At 43.7% G+C, this 23,578-nt stretch overlaps 1 protein-coding gene across 16 annotated transcripts in view; it reads right to left on the bottom strand.

Annotated features, from left to right (window-relative positions):
- Map2k5 (mitogen-activated protein kinase kinase 5) overlaps window positions 1-23,578 on the bottom strand; it is a 253,918-nt gene that overhangs the window by 8,000 nt on the left and 222,340 nt on the right. The window contains exon 22 of one of the 16 annotated variants that reach the window (XM_027924031.2): window positions 10,221-10,453. The exons of the other annotated variants lie outside the window; for them this stretch is intronic. Coding sequence (XP_027779832.1) covers window positions 10,364-10,453 — 90 coding nt within the window. The 3' untranslated portion in view covers window positions 10,221-10,363. Of the gene's footprint in view, window positions 1-10,220; window positions 10,454-23,578 lie in introns of those variants that run through there. 16 annotated transcript variants of the gene reach the window in all.

Below are 23,578 nucleotides of genomic sequence, written 5' to 3'. Positions count from 1 at the left end.
TAAAGACACTATCCTCAGAACATATACTCTTCCATATCCTCTATTTTTCTTATCTCTTGGCTGTGATGTTTGAGCGCTGAGATCTCAGTTCTGCATACGGGTACTTGTGCACATTTTAGTTAGCTTCCTGTTACTATAACACAGGCCAGAGATAATCACCTTAGGAAGAAAACTATTTATTTTGGCTCATGGTTTCAGTGTGTGATGGATCCATCCTGTTGCTCTGGGCCTATGGCAAATAGCACATTATGCTAGAATCTGTGACAGAGCAAAACCAGTCCCCTGGGGCTGGGATGTGAAAAAGAGAAGAGGATGACATATTCAAGGGCACACTACAAAGACCTAAGACCTCCCACTAGACCCCTCTCATAAACATTTCTCCCACTCCCCAATAGTGCCAAGCCAGTGATGAAGTCTTTGGGGGACATTCCAGGTCCAAAGATAGGAGCGTGTGAGAATAGAGAAGGGGGAAAGAGTAGCAGAAGCAGCAACACAACTTCAGGCACATGGTGGGAGTTCAGGAAGTTTGTTGAACCAAATAGAACTGAATGATTCCGCAGTGAGTGAATGAAGAAAGAAGCTGACAGACTAGACCACCCCAAGGCCCTCCATCTACAAACACCTGTCCATGGTAGATAGACTGGAACATGAAAAAATAAAGCATGGCTTATTCACAAGAAAGAACAAAAGTCCCCAAGTCCTAAAAATAAAGAGGGAGCTGAAAATCACAATTATAAGTGTGTGAGTAGAGTCTTGTGACCCTACAGGATTGGTTTCAGGATTGTTGGACCCGGAAAGATTAAGACCTAAGTAGATGCAGGAGGAGAGGTCCACCTGGAAAACTGACACCGAATCCCTGAATGAAGCAGGACTACAGAAGGAAGGATCTGGAAAAGTCTGCCCATCAGCAAGGGGAAGATAAGGTAGCTCTGATGGGAAGTGGCCCAAGAGAGGCAAAAATGAAGCCGAGCCTTCCACGGTTTGGAGGGTTCAATATACCAGCTCTGTGGTCTGAGAATCCCTGGCTAATACATTAAAATAACCCTGATCCTGATCTAGTGATATTCTAGGGTGCCTCAAGAAGCACCCTAGAAAAGGGAAAACCAGTCAATATTTCTGAAATCTAAGAATTTCCAGAATAATAGGCCCATTTAATATGAGCTTAATAAAAATATGAGCTTAATAAAAATTCCAAAACATATAAAGAAACAATTCCCCACGGACAAGAGTTGGCAGACACAACACAGAGGAAGATCAGTGCTCTCAGAACAGAGACTATGGAAAAATAACCAGAAAGAAAATGTTAATAAAAAAAGTACATTTGAGGGCTGAGGTTGTGGCTCAGTGGTATAGAGCTCGCCTGGCGCATGCTCGGCCCTGGGTTCAATCCTCAACACCACATAAAAAAATAAATAAAAAAATAGAGGTATTGACAACTACAACTAAAAAATAAATATACGTGTGTGTGTGTGTGTGTACACACACACACACACACACACATATATATATATTTAAACATTTATTTTTTAGAAGTAGTTGGACACAATACCTTTATCTTAAGAAATAAATAAAAGAAAATTACCCAAAAAGACAGTACAGAGAGAATTTCTTTCTTTTTTTAAATGCCAAACAGAAAGCTCCAGAGGATACAAATTCAAAAGTCCCACTGATTTTGACTCTGGGTGCAGTGGTGCATTCCTATAATCCCAGCTATTCAGAAGCTGAGGCAGGAGGATCATAAGGCCTGCCTGCACAATTTAGCAAGATCTTACCTCAAAATAAAAAAGGGCTGCAGCAGGGGGTCGGGGAGGCGGGGAGGTCTGTAGCTCAGTGGTAGAGCACTAAATTCCTGGGTTCCATCCCTAATACCGAAAAAGAGGTCCCAATGATTTTCAAGTAAAATAAATATGACAGACTCCATACTTAGAAAAATCAATGCAATTATAGGATATCTAGGACCAGATGTGGCAATCTGGCAGTCAACAGATTCTTCCTAGTAGGAGCAGAAGCCAGAGGACAGTAGGGCATTTCCAAGGTTCTAGGGAAAATTGTCAGTTTAGGCTTCTAAACACAATGAAACTAACAATCAAAAGAGTGAGAGCAGCCACATGCAGTGGTACATGCCTGTAATTCCAGATCCTTGTGAGGCTGAGACAGGAGGATCACAAATTCAAGTCCAGACTCAGCAACCGAGAAGAATCTATCTCAAAATAAAATTTAAAAGGGATGTGGTAGCCTACCAAGTGCAAAGTCCTAGATTCAATCTCCATCACTGACATTAAAAAAAAAGAAAAAGAAAAAAGAGTGAGGGGGAAAGTGAAAACAATCCTAGAACAAAACTGAGCCAGTTTTACCATACATAGGACCTGACTGACTGAACTCTTAACATCTTCAGAAAGGAAAAGAAGCCTCAGAAGGGACGAAGGACTCAATGGCGATGAAGAACAAAGAATTGGTCAATATATGGTTAAATGTAAATAAACACTGGAGTATAGAAAGCCACCATGACAGTATTCTGAAGTTCTAAAACCAGACTGTGGTGACATGGAAGAAGAGGGGGCGATCAGAGAACTAGAGCCCTCAAGTCCAGCATGTGGCAGAGACTGCCAGCTGCCTCTCTTTAGTCCCCCTTCCTCCTTTGTGGTAAGAACCCTGAGTTTCACAGGGAACACTGTCACCCTGCAAAGCAGAGGCATTTCCAGTCTCCCCTGGGGCTAGTTCTGGCCAATACCATGAGAGTAGATGTGCTGTGGACCAGTTTCTAGAAATTCTTTTATTTTTGTAGTGGGAATTGAAACCGGGGGTGCTTCCCCACTGAACCACATCCCAAGCCCTTTTTTATTTTGAGACGGGGTCTTGAAAAATTGCTTTGGGGCTCAAACTTGGGATCCTCCTGCCTCTGCTTCCCAGATTGCTTGGATTATAGGCATGCACCACTGTGACTGGTTAACTCCTAGAAATTCTGTCTGTAAGAGAAGAGGCAGGCAAAATTTTCCACTTCCCTTCCTCTTTACTACTGGCTGGAGCACAGGAGAGAAGAGCTGCCACAGCTGCCGGAGTATCTGCTTCCTGCCTTTGTTAATGAGTGGGAACTTCCCCCATCTCATTTAAGCAGCTATTTTTTATTACATGATGTTAAAGCCAACTCTACCTAAAATAAAAGTAAGAGATTGATTCAAACACTAATTATTTTTTGGAAGGAGGGTATATTTAGTGATTACTTTAAGCTTTGCTAAATTAACAATTTAAGGCTGGGCATGGTGGTGCATGCCTGTAATTCCAGCAGCTCAAGAGGCTGAGGCAGGAGGATCTCAAGTTCAAAGCCAGCCTTAGCAACTTAAGTAAGGCCCTAAGTAAATCAGCAAGACTCTGTCTCAAAATACAAAAAAGGGATGGGGGTATGGCTCAGTGGTTAAAAACCCCTGCGTTCAATCCATGGTGCAAAAAAAAAAAAAAAAAATTAGGGATAATCAATTAGAATTTAGAAATAGAATTTCTAAACCAATGGGAAAATAAAGGGGGAAGGGAATATCCTCATTGTAATCAAGTGGAGAAATAATAAGAAAATAATAAAAAAGTAGAGAGAAAGTACAAAATGGGTACATGCAAAATGGGATAGGAGAAAAATAATTTAGAATATATCAATAAACAATACAAATGATTAAACTAATCAGTTAAAACTAAGATGAAATTTAAAAATCAACAAAATGCAAAAGTTCATTTGAAACAAGAGAACACAGAAGTAAAGAAATATTAAAATGCATAGCGACAAATGCCAACCAGAAGAATATGGCAAAGCTATATTAATATCAGACAAAAGAAAAATTTAAAACAAATATACTAAAGAAAGTTATTACATAAAGATAAAAAATACTTCACAATGAAGATACAATGTTTTGATGCAGCACCTGACATCACAGCCTTAAAGCATGTAAAGCAAAGAAGGAAAAAAAATGCAAGGAAGTGAGGGGAAAGGGAAAAATAATACAAGGGGGAGAAATGAATGACAGTAGAGGGGGTAGAGAGAGAAGAGGGGAGGGGAGGGGAGGGGACGGGGGATAGTAGAGGATAGGAAAGGCAGCAGAATACAACAGACACTAGTATGGCAATATGTAAATCAATGGATGTGTAACTGATGTGATTCTGCAATCTGTATTTGGGGTAAAAATGGGAGTTCATAACCCACTTGAATCAAAGTGTGAAATATGATATATCAAGAACTATGTAATGTTTTGAACAACCAACAATAAAAATTAAAAAAAAATGCAAGGAGAAATGGACAAAGCCACACCAAGAGTTTGAAGGAGCTGAACACACCTCTCTCAGAAATTGATAGATAAAGCAGGCAGGAAATCAGTAGAGCTACAGAGTATTAGAGCAACACAATTAACAAGGTTTATCTGAGGGATGTTCACAGGACAGTGCATTAAAAAAATTGGAGAAAATATGTTGTTTTTAAGCAACGAGAGAGCATAGAAAAAAATGACCATGTCCTGAGTTTCAACAAATAACAGACCTGAGGTTATACACACCATGTTCTTTGACCACAATGCACTAAAATTAGACAACAGTCACAAGATAATGAAACATCTTTCAATCAATTAGCCTGGCCCCACTTAGGGCCCCAGTTTATCTTTCAATATTTAGAAACAACAACAACAAATGCTTCTAAATAATCTGTGGGTCAAAAAAAGAAGTCCTAATTGAAGCTGGAAACAACAGGGTGAATACCATTTATCTGAAATGCCTGGGATTGGAGGTGTTTCATATTTTAGCCTTTTTTTGATTTTTGGAATATTTGCTCATGCATAAATTAGATATTTTAGGGATGGAACCTAAGTCTAAACACAAAATTAATTTATGTTTCATATACACTACATACACAGAGCCTGAAGGTAATTTTAACAATATTTTTGGTGTACTTGCATTCTGACTATGATCTGTCAAGAGTTCAGGTGTGGAATTTTCCACTTGTGGCACCTTATTAACTCTCAAAAAGTTTTGGATTTTTGGTCATTTCTGATTTCCTGATTAGGGATGTTCAACTGTACTTAAAACTGAATGACATCCAGATGTGATGGGGCATACCTGTAATCCTTGAAGGGTAGGAGGATTACAAGTTCAGGGCCAGCCTGGGCAACTTAGCAAAGCCCTGTCTCGATAAAAATGGAAAGGGAAGGGAGTGTAGCTAGTGGTAGAACACTTGCCTAGCATGCACAGGGTCCTGGGTTTAATCCCTAGCACCACAACAAACAAAACCTAAAAGCTATATATAAACAATTGTGGGATGCCACTAAAACCATACTTAGGAGGTAATTTATAGAATTGTAGACATATATTAGGGAAAAAGATCAGAGATTTATGAATTACATGTTCAATCCAATAGTTTTTATAAATAGAACAAAAAAAGTCTAAAGAAAACATTAACCAACAAATGATAGAGGTAAGAACATAAAGGAATTAGAGAAAGATACAGAACTGAGCACTTGAATAAAACACTTGCTCTTTAGAAGAGATGGGTAAAATAAAAAAATTTTGACAAAATTGGTGAAGAGAAGATATAAGTAAACACCCTCAGGAATGATAAAAGGACATATAATCTCAAATCCGGCCTAAATTTAAGAAGAGCATGGTTTTACCATATGAATGATATGAAACCAATGTATCTGAAAATACAGAGCGAGGATGGGGTCGCGGGAAGGGTGTTAATGGTGTGGACTGGCAAGGTGCCAAGGAGCTGGGACAAAACATGCCCTGGCAGCCAGGCCATGGATTTTGAGCTCTGGTATCACACTTAACTTTTTACAGCATTTCATATCCATTGTCTCATCTTATTTGAAGGAGCAGCCCATTAAGTCAAAGCTGCTATGCACTTGAAATCCATCTTAGTAATGGTTTTTCTAGTTTCTTAACAGGGAGAAATAAACCATTCACACTAATACTGAAGTTAAATTGGAAAAGGTCTGATGCTATCAAACCAACAAAGAACACAAGAGGAAACAAAAACAGCTATGGACGATAGACATCATCATTTGGGGTAAATAACATTCAGTGAAGCACCACCTTTTTCCTGTTTTCACCTATGATGCTCCAGATTTTTTGGAGCCTCACTCAATTCAGTGAACGAGGTGCTGTGGGGTTGGGGGTCCAGGGAGCTGGATGGGGGCCCCTTTGGAAAATGTGAAAAAAGAATGCATTTGTAGCCAGGCCTGTGATCCTAGTGGCTGAAGAGGCTGAGCAGAAGGATCATGAGTTCAAAGCCAGCCTCAACAACTCAGTGGTCACTAAGCAACTCAGTGAGACCCTGTTTCTAAATAAAATACAAAAGAGAGCTGGGGATGTGGCTCAGTGGACAAGGGCCCCTAGATTCAATCCCCAGTACTGCCCGCCCCAAGAATGCATCTGTAATATACAGGATTGAAAAATACCTGTTACTCTAGTTTCTGCTATTAGCTAACAACTAATAGCAGAAACTAGAGTTTCTCCTTTCAAAACCGCCCTTGCTTTTTTTTTTTTTTTAAAAGGAAATCCATAAAAAGGAAGCAAACTGTTTGAAAATTCTGGTCATTTTGCATCCTGGTTGCAAATAAAAATCATCAATGGAACCCGCTCTTGGCCTTGAGCATTATTTTCTAAAACAAAACACAAAGAACCTGTGGTACTTAACTATTCTGTTATTGATTTACTGTGGTTTGCAAGGTAATGTTGAAGAAAATTAAATGTACAGGAGCTGGGAATGTGTTTTCTGTGGCAGTGAACGGGTGACCTTTGTCTTCTGGGGTGGGATCACTGGCTGTGCTCAGGACGAGGGACTGAGGGCCCACACTTTATCTATTTACATATGAGCTGGGTCCTTCACTGCAGGGCCTTATGAAACCCAAGTCTATTTCACTTTAAGAATGACAGTTACTTGATTAGAAGCTTGCTTCTGCTGGTAGCTAGGCTCTGGTTTTCCTGGACACATTGGTTCAGCGATGTTCACATTGGAGCACCGAGAAGCGTCTATGTACCTGTACCTAAGTCTGGGTTTAGAGCACCAGGACTTTATCTGGCCCATTCATGGCTATTTGGTCTCCTCAGAAAATAACAAAACAGCAGCAATTTGAAGTCCACCCTAGTAACCAACTCAAGAGCAAAATGATCATATTCCTGTTTAGTAAATGGCCTATTTCCAGATCTAGAGGTTCCCATCTATCTGCCCCTGAAATCTTTCAACCTTTTCTAAGACTATGAATCTGAAGTTACACTAAGACTTGTACATTTCATCTAACACCAAAACTATGTAACCAACACAAAAACAAAAAACTGACTTGGGGACATATGTCCTCTGCACGACAACATCAGGAGACACCAGAACAGCAGCAGAATACAGCAAGACAGCATCCAAAACAATGATCTAAAGGGAGTGGTTTGTTTGTTTTTAGCTAAATCCTGATGCATGTAATCTGTTTAGGAGGTTGGGGGAGTGCATGATACATTTCAGGGGACCTGCTACTTGTTTGATTTTTTAAAAAAATTTTGGTTTTATGTAGGATGATTTCATTTATCTGAACTTGCTTCATAAAGCAGCTCATTCACCACTGGTGCTGAATTACAGAGTGCTGGCACTGTGCATGGCAAAAGCTCTCACTCTGCCCAGTGCCCTCCGTACACTCTGCTGTGAAGCACTGTGTGACGTCATGGGGAAGACAGACCTGCTGTCTTCTGGATTCTATAAAGACTTATGGGGCCACTTAGGGGCCCAGTTTATCTTGGCTTCCTCTGCAGAGAGTTTGATTACTTCTGAGATTTATGGCCCAAGTGGAAGGGGAAGGAAAAAAAAAGAAAAAGAAATACCTTGCAGAGTAGATTTATAACCTGGACTTGTTTTTTTAATAACATTAGGGATGACATCCTATGACATAATCTTGGAATGGCTGCAGGGCATTTCAGAAACTCTGTGGGAAGTTTTATATTTTGGGTTTGGCGCATTTGTGGTGGCAAGGTCAGGTAGGAAAGGACCAGGGAAATGAGCCAGAGATGGTCAGGGAGTGAGTGTCAGCTGGTTTAATTTTCTGTGTCAACTCTGAAAATTAGATAAACAATGACAAACCAGGCTTTTTAAATGAACTTGTCACTTCTGGTTTTCTTGATACAGGGTAACATTTTTCAAGTCCTGGCAGCCCCCAAGACAGATTTAACCCCTGGGAGGTTTACCCAAGTCTTTGAAAGTCCCTATGTTTGAAAACAAAAGGTTTAGTGAAAGCCTGTACCCCTAAAAGAAAAACTAATACCCTTGAAATTTAAATACTCTTCTCATAACAATGAAGGGGACTTTGCCTAAAACCAGAGGGTCCAGCCTTTTGTGAAAGGTCTCAGCAACTTGTTTTTTCCTTTCCATCGTTGTCTTTGCACTACAGGCCAATTCAACCCCTTGGTAGGTTCCTTTGATTTCTCTCTCTCTCTTTTTGGCACTGGGGACTGAAACCAGGGGTGCTAAACCACTGAGCCACCTTCCCAGCCCTTTTTTGTATTTTATTTAGGGACAAGGTCTCACTGAGTTGCTTAAAACTTCACTAAATTGTTGAGCTGGTTTTGAACTTGAGATCCTCTTGCCTCAGCCTCCTGAACCACTGGGATTACAGGTGTGCACCACCGTGTCCAGCAGTTCCTTTGATCTTAACTTCCTTTTGCAAATACATTCTTGAGCCATTACTCTAAGCACCCCAGCACTGACCTCACGAGTAGGGGCCGACACTCTTCTCACTGAGCAGGCTCTGCCTGCTCCTGATCTGCCCTGCTGCTTGTTATGAAGAGTGGTTGGTAGGATCTGCCCTTTTACTGCTTTGTGCTATTGTGAGTCTATACTTCGGCACTGGCACGCTCTCTGACGGGGGAGGGGCAGATCACTGGATGTTTCTAAGAGCTGCCCTTACTGGCTCTGCTCTGAGGCTATCTAGTCAGTGGTAACCCAGTTTGAACACGGTCTGGAGGGAGCAGTGCCCATATTCACAAGCAGAAGCATCTGAACAGGTGTTCCTACCAGAGCTCCCCGTCTTCAGGTGGCATAGCCACCCAAGAAATGGCTGGATGGTGCTGCTGCTACTCCCTCAGTTTGTTCATTTGAAAACTAGGCTCAGAGACGTTATGTGATCTGGCCGAGGTGGAGCTGGGATTTAAGGTGGACAGGCTCCACATCTGTGCCTTCTATTCTGACATGGCAAGAATAGCCATGCAATGTGGCAGCTGTGAGCACTCATGCAGGCCAGGGCTTCATGTGGCCTCCAAAGTCCCATCAGAAGTTAAATGTGAACCTGTTTTGCAGACAGAGATGCTGCCGTCTGAGGAAGCAAGGAGGGAGCTCCAAGTCTCAGGGCCAGAACTCAAACCCTGTTTCTTGGATGTTACTGTCACTCTTGCCCCACACCCGACGTCTGGTAGAAGTAACTCCCCTAGAAAACAAGGCTCAGACACCATGGTCTGCTCTAGAGAAAATGTGAAATAGGAGACCCAAAGTACTCCAATCTTCTAGTCTTGGCCTTATTCCTCGATTCTGAGGCTGTTTCTCCTGTTGAGTGTAAAAGGATCTCTTCTTCTGACGCATCAAAACTTCAAAATCACCTGTGATGCCAGCTGATGGCTGAGAGGGCAACGTCCGGAAGGCCCAAGTGACAATGTGCCTCTCAAGAGAGGACGCTCGCACCAGCCACCTGCTCCCATGGCGGGAGATGATCTCCTATCCATGCAATATAGGCGCCTGGGTAGGCGGGGAATAAGTCCCCCTGACCCCCAGGAGTCCTGTGCACTCCGTTCTCAATGACATAGCATACCCGCCACCTCCTTTCACTGGGTACAGAAGTCCTAATACACAGGCTGTCACAGAACCAGCTCCAGTGCACGATGATGAGTGGCCTAAACTTTCCAGGGCTCGTCACACCCTTCTCCACGTTCAGTGCCCCGCTCTCCTCACAGATGCAGAGGTGGCGAGATGGGCGGTGGAGCATCCAGAGCCCTGCCTGCCACGTATCCAGGACCCGACACTTAGTGGGTGACCTCTTCCCAGAGACCCAGGCCTAAAGGTCCAGCCTGCTCCCCATTTACACCCAGAAGGAGCCGACTTTCCTGGGTTCAGAATTGCGTGTAACTAAAATACAAAATAGAAAAAGGAAGCCCAACTGTTGCATCCGTGCACAGCCTACAGACAAGACGGCAGTGCCCTCAGACAGCATTTCAAATACAGTTTATTAGTGTGTGATATGAAAAGGGTATTTTTATTGCATGATATAATGCAATGGGACCTTGGGCGCTCTGTGGAAAGACCTCACACTCAGAAGTGTAATGAACCCGTAGTCCCAAAAACATTATACTGTACATTAACCTATCATTAATGGCACATTAGGGCTAGGGGCATTGCACGCTTGCTGGTCAGGGCTCCATCAGGACAGTGTAGAGAAAACCACACAGTCTTCCCAGGCTGAAAACAAATAGAGAAAATAAATATTCCTGATGTCTACAGGCAGCTTTAAAGGAAGTTCAATCCCAGCTCTGTCTTGCAATTTCCAAGCCTGCTCTTTTTAAAAAGGAAGATATACACCAAACAAAGGGAAAAGAAAAGGACCCTCTTGTAGTTTTCCCCCAGCTCCTGGCTATGCAGCCTCAGCACTGGCCCAAAAAAGGTTGGGAGCAGACGGTGCCTGGTGGCGTTACAGCTGCCCAGAGGATGCTGGATCTTGGACCTGGACCGCAGAGGTGGGAAGGAGCCCTGGAGGTTGTACATGTACCCCCTCACTTTCTAGAAGGAGAAAGCAAGGCTCAGAAAGATGAAGGAGGAGATAACACATCTTACAGAAAAATAGGCAAAGGATGTAAAAAAAAAATGGCCAATGAATATAAGAAAAAATATAGTTCATTCTCATTTTAATAAAAGCAATACAAATTAAATAATAACTAGATACCATTTACCACTGATCAGGTTAGCAAAGATTAAAGTCTTATAATCTAGTATCTGAAGAGATGAGGAAGAATAGCATTCTCACATCCAGTTAGGATACACAAAGTCACTGTTTGAACAGTGAAAATCTGAAATGGTCAGAATGTTCTATGACAGGGTCCTGGTTAAACAAATATGGCACATCCATATTGTGGAGTATCATGCAGCCATTAAAAAGAATGAAGCAGACCTTTATATGATGTGGAAGGATTTCAAAGGCATATTAATTGAAAAAGCAAAGTGCAGAATAAAAAGAATTAAAGATTCTAGGGTACACAAGCTACTATTACCAGTGCTTATTTCTGCAGAGCAGGGCTAGGGGGAGGGGTAGGAGCTTGGGGCTTGTAAAAAGACTAACTTCTTGTGGTATATCCTTCTGTACTATCTGAATTGTAACTATAAATTATAAACTACTTTTAGAAACACACTAATTGGCTGGGTGCAGTGGAACATGCCTGTAATTCCAGCGGCACAGGAGGCTGAGACAGGAGGATTGCAAGTTCAAACCCAGCCTCAGCAACTTAGAGGGGCCCTAAGAAACTTAGCGAGATCCTATCTCTAAATAAAATATAAAAGAGGGCTCGGGATGTGGCTCAGTGGTTAAGTGCTGGGTTCAATCCCTGGTATGAAACAAAACAACAACAAAAAGAAACATTAATAAATACACATTTGGGCTGGGGTTGTGGTTCGGTGGTGGAGCGCTTGCCTCGCACGTGTGAGACCCTGGGTTCAATCCTCAGCACCATATACAAAAATAAACAAGTGAAATAAAGGTGTTGTGTCCAACTACAACTGAAAAATAAATATTAAAAAAAAATAAATATACATTTATTTTTAGGGCAAGAATAAACATTTTGGGGGCTGGGATAAGTGCTTGCCTAGAACTGTTGAGGCACTGGGTTCGATCCTCAGCACCACATAAAAAACAAATTAATAAAAAATAAAGGTTAAATTCTTTAAAATAATTTATTAATTCTAAATAAATAAATAAATAAATTTTTTTTGGAGGGGACTTATTGTTTTCTACCACTCATGCTTTATCTTGTTTGGACTTTCCCCAAAACAGAACCAGTGGGTTGGACACTACTGTCCTTTTCCATCAACTGGCAACTTAACTTCTGAGGGTGAAATAATTTGTTCCAGGTGGCATTCTTACCTGTATACCTTTGATAATGAAATGGTATGTAATAATAGAAGGATTCTTTCCAAATATAACGCAGATATGGACACCTTCTGGGGCACAGCCTGGTCACCCCTGCAGTGACCAAGGAAGGTCGGGAGGTCAGACAAGAGGCTAAGGTCAAATCGCATGTCTTTCTGGGGGCTGGGGATACAGCTCAGTTAGTAGAGTGCTTGCCTTGCATGCACAAGGCACTGGGTTCAATCCCTAGCACCCTCACCCCAAATTAAAAAGTCTTTCTGGAAATATCTTATCTCCCTATCATGTACATGAGGAGAAAGCCTAGTGACCCCAGAACTACACAGCTTAAATAATGTTTGGTAGGCTGGGGTTGTGGCTCAGTGGTAGAGCGCTCGCCTAGCACATGTGAGGTACTGGGTTCGATCCTCAGTACCACATAAAAATAAAATAGAGGTATTGTGTCGACCTACAACTAAAAATATATATTTAAAAAATAAATAATGTTTGGCAATTGAGACTTAAATATATAAAGGAAGTTTTCCCTAATTAAATGTGAATAAACTTCCAAGGAGACCCAGGGGGCAGCTTGAGGGATTGGTGGGGAATCTCAAGGTGAGGGCTGGGGCCCAGCAGCTTTCATAGCCCCCATGTGAGGCCTGCACTAGGCCATGGTCTGAGCCGCTTCCTCGGGCCTCCCAGCAGTGGAGTCTTGTTATTTTGGGCACCAGACTTCCCAGCAACATTTTAAAATGCTGGATTTTATTTGTCCTAGGGTTTGCCAGCATACACGGTAATTAAAATGTTGATTAGTAAACAGTTTAAATATATGACAGACAATGCAGTTAAAGCCTACAGTTAGGTCAATATGTGATTTAGATTTGCCATTTAAAAAATCTCATTTAAATTTTGCATACATTAATCACTACCATACTTCAAGGTTCTGATATCCACCTGACTACAATATTAAAATAAAACTTGCTGCCCCAGGGAAATCCTACTTATTCTTAATTGTTTCGAGGCTTTGATGGGCTTTTAATCTAAGATTAATTTATGCAATTTTAAATAACTCTTCTTATGATTAATAAGCTTGAAAATTAAAAGGAGTCTAAAGCAATTATAATGAGCATTTGGTCATAACCTCATTAGAAGAAGGAGTGAAGGATACAGCTCTGGAATTCTTACAAGACTACAATTTAAGGTTACTTTTAGAGAAGTCAAACATAGTTCCTGAAATTGCAAAGGCAGGTTAGCAAAGGTCAGTTTTAAAATGATGGCTAGCTAGATTAGCATACTAATGATTTTTCCTGATAGTGACAGAAAGGACACTGAAGAGAAGATGCAGAAAGAGAGACAAATGACATGCGGGCAGGAAGCTACAGGCCCTGAGGTCTGGTCCCCACTCTCTTGCTAGAGACCTTCATGGAATTTCAGAGAGAGCGCGAGGATCAGGACATTCCTACTCAGGATCAATTTTAGTCAGAGTCTGGCCCCCAGGGCAAGCAGATATCGTCTACGTGTGTCCCCCTTGCCAACTGCCCACCTGCTTGTCATGGGTGGCAGTGGCCAGTCACTTCTCTTATAAAGGATCAACAGCTTCCTGCTGCCCGGCTCCTCCCAGGAAGTGTGCAAAGTCCCCTTCCAGGGAACCTGGCCACCCAACTAACTTTAATTCTCTCATTTCCAGGGTCTCTGCTTTGGCCTCCTCCATGTCCTCTACTTACTCTAGTTGCCGCAGTCTGGCTGGGTACAAATCACGAGCCACTCAAGCAGGAACAAATTTTATTTCCAAACTCCACCAGCATATTCCCCGGGAACTCTTCAGGAATCCCGGTGACAGCTCAACCGGAACTCAACGGGAACTCCGTGAGAACTCAAAAGTCATCATCTTAATGGCTCGCTGGCGTCACCTCTCAACCACTACTTCTGGCAAAAATGCCATGCGTCATCCCGACTCATGCTCATCCCGCTGTGGCCCTCAACATCTAGTCTCAGCCTGTGCTCTTTCCCTCCCTGAACATCATCCCTCTCCCTGGCAGTGGTGATGATGATGAAGGGTTCCCATTTATTGAGCACTTACTTTACGTCAGACGCTGTGCTGAGCATGTATCATATTTCCGCCTCACTTCTATGTCCTCTCTCAATGCTCCTGAGGGCCATGTCTCCCCTGCTCCAGTACCAAACTGGGGATCAAACTCAGAGGCCCTTTACCACTGAGCCACATCCCCAGCCCTTTCTTTTTAAAAAAATTTTTAAGTTGTAGTTGGATACAATGCCTTTATTTTATTTATTTTTATGTGGTCTAAGGATCAAACCCAGTGCCCCACATGTGCTAGGTGAGCGCTCTACTGCTGAGTCATAACCCCAGTCCACCCCCCCAGCCCTTTTTATAATTTATTTAGAGACAGGGTCTCTAATTTGCATAGGACCTTGGTAAGTGGCAGAGGCTGATCTTGAACTGAGTCTCTGGGATCACAGGCATATGCCGTCATGCCCAGTCACAGAGTTTCTTCTAGTCTTTCTGAACCGTCACACACCTCCCAGCCCTGGACAACAAGTACTCACTGGCTGGCTGTTTGGCAGTAACCCCCTCCCACCACAGGCTCAGCACGGTTTCCTGCTAGCAGAGGCCAGATATGACGGAGGAGTGACTCACCAAAACCCACCCCAGAAGCCACCAGCCAGTGGATGCCAACTGCCAACAGCCAACATGCTTATACCTTGTTCTAGGTCACATTGAGTTCCACTAAACAAATCTGTCTTCCATGAGCTACTAGTTGGAGACCCCCAGGAAGGTTAGATGAGAAGCTCACAGCCCTTTATTGGTGCCATAGGTCAAGCACTTTACAGTTGACAAGTCCATCTCATGGAAGTTGAAGAGTAACGCTCCCGCCCCCTTCCCGCCTCCAGGAGTTTCTTTACCCCGACACACACACACACACACATAGAGAGTAGCTCAGGCTCAGACAAGTGAGGTAAGTAGCTGTTGCTTGTCCAGTTGTCTAGAGACAGTGCCTATCCTCAAAACCCTGTCTGCTGACACCCAAATCCTTTAAGAAAATTTTTTTTTGTAGTTGTAGATGGACAGCATGCCTTTGTTTTATTTGTATTGATGCTAAGGATGGAACCCAGTGCCTCTCACATGCTAGGCAAGTGCTCTGCCACTGAGCCACAACCCCAGCCCCTTCTTTTCTTTCTTTCCAGGTTGCTTCTTATCTCACTGACAGACAGACCCTCAAGCTCCACAGTCCTCTCAACATCACACAGAGAGCACAGTACGTCCGACTGGCTGTTGGGCAGACCTCTCCAAACTGCACCCATGTCACCATGGCTATGGGAAGGAGCGAGGCCATGAGCCACCCTGGGGATCTTGCTGCTCCCATTCCTTCCCTGAGCAGCTGTTAGTGTGGACACACCTGCCCTCTCCCTCCCGATGGATCCTGTCTGTTGGACTCCCTGTTCTGTGTGCCCTTACTCCTTAGTTCATGTCTCCTATGGCACGTACCCGAGTTCCAGAGGTTTCTTTTCTTTTCTTTTTTTTTTTTTGGTATGGGATTGAACCTAGGGGTGCTTTACCACTGAGCTCCACCCCCAGTCCTTTTATTTATTTATTTATCTTGAGACAGGGTCTCATTAAGTTGCTGAGGCTGGCCTCAAACTTGTGATCCTCCTGCCTCAGCCTCCCTAGTCACTGGGACTGCAGGCACGCACCATACATGGGGCCTTGCATGGAGTTCTTTTTGATTGTTAATCTGACAGAGGTTTCCGAACAGCTCCTTGGAGCCTTGTGCTGGGCGAGCTGCGGGTTCCAGGGGTTATGTGCAGGCCCTGCCTCCTCACAGTGCTGGCTCCTGGGGGGCAGGATTAGTGTCTGATGGCTTCCTCCTGGTGTGCAGGGAGGTAAAGAGCAGTGCCACAGTGGGAACCAGCATGTGGCTTCCTTCACCAACACCAGCCCAAGACAGTGGCAGATGGACTAAGGAAGGCTTGGCCACAGGCACGAAGTGAGGGGCAGGCACAGGCTCCTCACTTGCTGTGCCCAGAAACAGTGTGGTCATGACCATGGTCCACAGCCCACTGTTTAAGTAGCACCAAATCGAAGCACCTCTGCACATGGTGTGTGCTCAGTAAAGTCTGTGGGCTCAAAAGAATGGCTCCCAATCTCAAGGAACAACGTCTCTTGAAGCTGCTCGTTTCCATAACCATGAGGGTGGAACTAGAGAGGTGGGAGGTTTGGGGCAGATAACTGGTAGGGCACACTCTGCCCTCAGTTTTTGCCATGGGATGCCCAAACCAAAATATAACAGATTCCTCACGGCTTCCCTCAGATGCCAGTTAACAGACCAGGTGCAAACGCTGGTAATTGCTTGCTTTCTTCCTGTCGTGTTTTGTTTGGACTGAGGTTCAGCCACACCCTGCCACTTGGGGATGGCTGGAGTGTGTGCAGCCACCTACTGTGCCTTGACCATGGCCCTGCAGGGGTGGGACAGCAGGTGGCAGGGACCATAAGAGTGAGTGGGGCACTGGCTTCACAAGTATATGCTGCTGAACTCCTACAGGTTTCTTTGCGGGGGGAGGGGGTGTCCTTGTATTTAATTCTATTTTTCTGAAATAGTTTGATTTAGATGAAATTCTCAAAACCACAAGAACACTCCCCTGCCTACTATGAACCAGTAGATACACCTTTGATGTAGTGCAGAAGAATCCTGTGTTCTTCCTGGCTGTGTGACTCCAGGCAAGTGGGCTAACCTCTCGGAGTCTAGTTTATTAGTAAAGTGGGAATGAGTATAATCCTCGGTGTTTATGTGAAGGTAAAATGAGATAACTTAAAGGAAAGAACTTCTAACACATGTGTTTAAAAATTACCTGTTTAGAATAATTTCTCTCTATGTAAATACAAAAAAATTTTTGAGACCAGATCTCATTATGTTGTAGAATTGGGACTATAGGCAAGTGCCATTAGATTGATTATTTTTTTTAAGCTTAGGGAACAGAATCCTGTCTGAATTCATCTGCAGCTACAATTTGGGTACAAATGTGACTCCCCTCTCTTTCAAGTTCTGAGAAAGTCAACTGTGGTACAATCTTGGCTAGTAGGTATCAGAGGGTCCGTTATTTCCCTTACAATCCAAGTTGTGTTTCACATTTGTGTGCAGAAAGCACACAACGGTCCTTCAAGGCCCAGCTCACCTGTTCTCTGCTTACAAAGCCTCCCCAGATGCCCCAGCGGGAAGGAACCCCTCTCCCACGGGGCTCATTTTACCCACTAGTTCCTACCATTTCAACTGACAGCCATTCCTGAGTGCGCCACGTGGTTTGAGGGCTGGCCCAGATGCCAACAGAGATAGAGGAAGCTGTTCCGTGCTCTCCATCGCAGCCTGACAGCACGGGAACCAGTCCCTGCCAGGAGGTGTAAGAGGTGCACCAACAGAGGTCCTTGCCGGGAAGAAGGAGGATGTGCCTGAGCAGGTCCCCATCCCAACTGGGGAGGCATTGGACGGGCTGTACCAGTTGGGTCTTGGAGGCTAGGTAGGAGCTCACCTGTGCACGAGAGGCATAGGCCTTCCCAGCGGAGGAAGCAGCGTGGGCATGGGGGACATGTGTGGGGACTGGGGACATCAGGGGCATCTGCAGGTAAAGGGGTGGCTGGGCCCAGGGGGCAGGAGGAGCAGGTGAGGAGCAGGTGAGGGCGGGCCCTGGACAGTAGTCGGCGTTCTACCCCATGCAAGGCTATTTCTGTCCTCACGGTCCCTGTGGGACTGTGGGCTGGCTGAGGACAGGACTGGGTCCCAGTGAGGCTGCTGGGCATCAGGCAGGATGCTCCGCATGAGGCTGAGGCTGGCGACATTTGTGATGCCCACAGCGCGTGCTCGCCTACCTTCCAAGGCAGAAAGGTTCTGAGCTCGAGCCTGGGCCAGACGTGCAGAGGGTGCTAATTCAGTTGCCCCTCAAAGCCACACTCACACCTTTGGAGCTTTGGTGATTAACCCACTTTTAGTTGCTGCGGTGCTGCTGCCCAGACAGGAGCCCTGGAAGGAGGGGGTGCCCAGCCCTGGCTCTGCCGACCTCCCCGATAGGGGCCCAGTCTTGTTCTAGAGATAGAACTTTCCAGCGAGGAGCTGGTGCCGCAGGCCCCGCCTGAACCAGCATTCCAGGGTTGCCGATTTGCCTTCCCGAGAGTCAGAGTGAAAGCATTCCAGAGGCAGAGCTGTGGCTTAAAAAAAATCATGTTTAATTTAAAAATTAGAAACTGGAGCAGGCTGTGAGCACAGGGGTTGATTGAAACAAAATTTAAATTCCTGTCAAGCCCATTTAAACACGGGGGCCCTTCATAGACAATTAGCTGCTCCCTGTGAATGCTGAATAAACTCAGGCCTGGTCACTGTGAGAGGAGAGGAGCCTACTGCGAGGCGCTGGAAAAAAATTAACTAAAATCAGGCTGTATGAAATATTCAGCCTTCCAGTGTATCACAGGGGTTTGAAAGTGTAAACAAGACAAAAATCGATTCCTTGGTGCCCTCAAATCAATCCCCCAAAATGGTTAGGGCATCTGTTTCTGCTAAATTTTGTTTACATCGGCAGATTTGCCTTAATTGCGGTTGTTTATCTCTCATTGTCCCTGGGGCCCTAATCTCCCGATTACTAATACTTAACACTCATTTCACATCTAAAGCTACTTCTAATCCTCAACAGGTTTGGGGGGCTCTTAAAATTATTGAAACCGCAGAGGCGGGAGACACAGCCGCTTTGTGAAAGGAACATTTTCTTATCTACTACCAGCTGGGCCCAATCATCACCAGGGACGGCCACAACAAAGGTGCTAAAAGGCTCTTCCACAATGACTGCTGCTCCACTGGGGATTCAGAGGATAAAAAAGAGCTTTGATGGAAAAATCTGAACAAGAGGCTAAAGCAGTCCAGCCAAATAAAGTTACTGTCATAATCAAATGCTGTCAATCACCATGAAAATCCAATTAAAAATGTTTCAGCACAGCCCTCTTAAGTGGAAAAATGTACCCTATTTATACAAATTTTTGTCCACTCCACTCCAATCCCACAATTAGAAAGTCCTGATATTAATTGAATCCCCCTCCCCCAACTTTAAAAGGAGGCACAGGACGCTCGGAAGGCTTCTGAGGGAGCCAAGACACACACAGGCTATTGGTATACAATTAAGAGTTAATCGGGTTACATCTGAAAATTCCATTTTTATTTGTGTCAAGGGAACCTTTGTGTGAATAAACGAAGGGTACCTACTCTCCTTCTTCAGAATCAGTGACCATTTATATTTAAGAGAACAGAGGAGCGGTAAACCAGGATACTGGAAAGAAACTAGTCCAAGCTTCGGCAAATGTCTCTCGGTAGACCAAGGCCTAATGTTTAATTCTAATCTTGAAAATTAAATAGAGGACGGAAGGCCCAAATGTCTCCACTGCCTTTCTCGGTCTCCAAATGGCCATGTGAACCTCAAGTTTTCTGCAGGCTGATCTGCCCCAAACAACTGTGCATCTGAAGCCACAAGGCTCAGCAATCCCCAAAGGTCTCTCTCAAAACTGCTACAAATTAAAAAGCAAACAACCCATTAAACAAATCCAGCTGGTTACAACTGTAAATAGAAGGCTTCTAATAATTTTTCTAGCCCTTGAAATTCCTGGTTAGACTTATTAATAATTGATAAGAATTACAGCTATTTATTGGTGTGTACTCACAGGAAAACAACTTTGCAACCTTCAACAGCGATTCCCAATTCCCAGGGACTAGTTTTAAGATCCTTTTATTGTCTTCCTCAAATGGCTCAATGTTTCTGGTCTTTTTCAATCTAACCCATTATTCCCAAGAGCTGGGGGACGGATGGCATCATCTGATATGATCGATGGGGTCCCTGCTATCAGCCTGAACAGGGAAGACAATGCTGGCCAGGGGGTCCCCTCTAGGTTGTGTTCTCGACCTCAGGTGGACTTAACCACAGTGATGCTGACCAGCAGCTACCTACTTGGCACTTCCAGGCTGTTCTGTACATCCTGGTGACCCAGGTGTCTGTTCTGGCCTAAGTGCAGTGGTTGTCAAATGCTCCCAATACTATCCTGCTAATCCGGCAACTTCCTAGAAATTTCATCTTATCCCATGACCTCTAGGAAGTCAAAGACCTCTGTTCAGACTGTGTATTCTATATGGTATCATGATGTCCACAGACTGCTTGGGTCTGTTTCTGCAGCTTTATGAGCTCCTAGAGAACAAGGGACATGTTTTGTTTGACTTTAGCTCTTCAGTGTCTAGTACAGTATTTTAGGGACTTGGATTAGAAACACACACGTGTTTAGCCTGAATGATATTAGAACAGGACAGACAGAAACTGAATTATAAGATCATTGTCCTCCTTCAAGGAACTTACAATCTCATTGGAGAAAAAGGTGAGTTTCATTAAACCATCAGCTTCACTTCTGGCTGCTCCTTACTATCGCTTAGAGAACATTTTTTTTTTTTTTTTTTTTTTTAAAGTGCCTGCTCCTTCAGCCAAATGCCAGAGATCCTCTAATCTAGGCTGGGATCCTGGCACCTCTTTCTTTTTTTAAACCTCCCAGATGATTCTGATGAGCAGCTAGGTAAGAACCGCTGGGCCACATGGACCAACTCTGGAGGAATGTGTCATTAGCTGCTGTGCCGAGTTGTTACCTTACATTTTGGAGGGCTTAGGGAAGGGAGTGAGCCCTGGGAAGGGGAAACACTTCAGGGAAGAGGACAAAGACCTTCAAGGAGAGGGGAGAGGGGGACTTCTAGGCTTCAGTTGCCACCCAAATAACATTTCTGAGTAGTTCCAATGGGGACCTGCAGTGTAACAGACTCCCAAGACCCCCCTGCCCCGCAGGTCCCAGTGAATTTGCATGGGACCTAAGAGGAGCCTGTGAGTCTGGCAAAGCCCAGTGAATCTGGCATGGGGCTGCTGTACCACGTCCATGCACACATATATGGAACTTTGGTCAGAATCTTCTACTCTTCTTCCTTTTTCTAAACCCTTCTTCCTCCTCCTCAATCCCCTTTGTCTGATCTACTGCTCTTTCCTCTATTTTGATGCAATTGCTTCTTTTTTTTTTCCTTTCGCTTTTTTATCCTTCTTCCCCTTACTTCATTTAGCATGATAATCTCCTGTTCCAATCTATTTACTGGCAAATGCCATAATGTCATTCTTTTTTATTGCTGAGTAATACTCCATTGTGTACATGTAGGACATTTTCTTTATCCATTCATTTGGGGAAGGTAGAGTACCAAGGTTGGTTCCATAGTTTGGCTATTGTGAATTGAGCTTCTATAAACACTGATGTGGCTTCATTGCTGTAGTATGCTATTTTAAATCTTTTGGATATATATTGAGGAGTGGAGTAGCTGGTGGTGATATCATTCTTAGTTTTCTGAGGAATTTTATACTGTTTTCCAGAGCGGTTGCACTAATTTGCAGTCCCACTAACAACATATGAGTGTACCTTCCCCCTCACATTCTTGCCATTCTTTTATTCTTTTTTTCTGATCCTAGGGACTGAACCTAGGGGCACTTAAACATTGAGCCACATCCCTAGCCTCACCTTTTTTTAAAAAAATATATTTTTTAGTTGTAGATAGACATAATACCTTTATTTATTTATTTTTATGTGGTGCTGAGAATCAAACCCAGTGCCTCACACATGCTAGGCGAGAGCTCTAACACTGAGCTACAATCCCAGCCCTAGCCCCTTTTATTTTTTATTTTGAGACAGGGTCTCACTGAGTTGCTTAGGGCCTTACTAAGTTGCTGAGGCTGGCCTCAAACTTGCAATCCTTCTGCCTCAGCCTCTTGAGTCACTGGTATTATAGACATGCACCACCAAAACCAGCTATTATTTATATTCTTGATAACTACCCTTCTGAATAGAGTGAGATGAAATCTCAGTGTAGTTTTGTTTGTTTGTTTGGTACCAGGGATTGAAATCAGGGCACTTAACCACTAAACCACATCCCGGCCCTTTTTATTTTTGATTTTGAGACAGGTCTTGCTAAGTTGCTCAAGGCCTCAATGTAGTTATGATTTGTGTTTCTCTAATTGCTAGAGATGTTGAACATTTTTTCATATATCTGTTGACCATTTGTATTTTTTCTTTTGAGAAGTGTCTGTTGAATTATTTTGTCCATTTATTGACTGGGCAAACAACACAATCTTAAACAGGCAATCACCATGGTGTTAAGAGATCTGACTGATTGATGGAAGAAAGTTACCCTTAACTTGGGAGTCAAAACTGTCAGATCACCATGATCAAGGAAGACAGACTTTATCTGTATCTCTCTTGCCATGTGTGTTTATATAAAGGTACACACATGCGTATGCACACACACGTGTGCTTATGTGCTAAAGTCTCATAAAAAGATTAAGCGGTCACATCTGAGGAAAAACAAAGCCTGTTTTCTGGGGTTATAATCTCTCTGTTCTTGCTGAAGTGCTAACGTGTCATCAAAAATTCAAATTAAAGCTGTCTGATTTAGTGCGATCTCAAGCATCCAGACAGTGATTCTGCCGTTGTAATTATGTGCAATTAAAAAGCTAAAAGCAACTTCTTTACTAGTGGATCCCTATTTATAAGCAGACGCTAACAGATTATTTTAATGGCCTTCAGAACTTGAGGAAAGAAATCATTACACGGCTGTCAACTGGACCCTGTGTGCAGCCCCCACGCTCCTGCGATGGCTTTTGTGCTTGAAGGCACCCCAGCCAGGACCTCTCCCTGCAAATGAGCTGCTTTGTATGTTCCTCTAAATGAATAGCCAAAAGCAAAAATGATGTCTGCAGAATGGCAGCCAGACATGAGAGCCTGGCCCTAAAGGTTGGTTTTAAAACATGCTGTATGTGACATACACAATAGCTAAATGTAGCGAGTGACAACCAAGTTCACGAGTGTGTACTAACCATGATCAGTGTTTTAAAAAGCTTGGATTTTTGCAGGTACGGTTGTCTCTGAGCCCTATTCTGGGGGCTGTGGAACTGCCTGATCTCTTCACAGGGCACATATAGGCCCCAGGGTCAAAATGAAAGGAAATTTACTTTTGGCCATTTAGTAGAATGTGGTGGTAATGCTGAAATTTCTTTTGAGTCTAGTGCTCCCAGATAGAAGGAACAGGTGAGAAATCTCCCCACCTTTTATGTCAATCACAAAGGACATCTGCTCTCCCAGATCAGACCCTTCTCCGTGTTTCCTCATGACCTCCCCAAGACTTGCTGGGGCTCCATTCAACTGCCTCCACACAAACTTGCCCCTGCCCCTTCCTTTGAGCCATTCCCCATTAGTAAACATTCTCTCTGTTGTAATCTCCTGAATAAAAATCATCTTCTTTATTGTCTGGTGCATTCTGTCTTTCCCAGTGATCATAAGGTTTGGGTCTAATAATGACAGACAAAGCCATTTGGCATGAACCCCAAAGTCACACTAGAATTTGAGCACTGAAGACAAA

Source organism: Marmota flaviventris, chromosome 2, assembly GCF_047511675.1.
Source record: "Marmota flaviventris isolate mMarFla1 chromosome 2, mMarFla1.hap1, whole genome shotgun sequence".
Classification (NCBI taxonomy): Eukaryota; Metazoa; Chordata; class Mammalia; order Rodentia; family Sciuridae; genus Marmota; species Marmota flaviventris.
The sequence above is the reverse complement of the archived record's forward strand: the minus strand, read 5'-3'. Positions and strand labels throughout refer to the sequence as shown.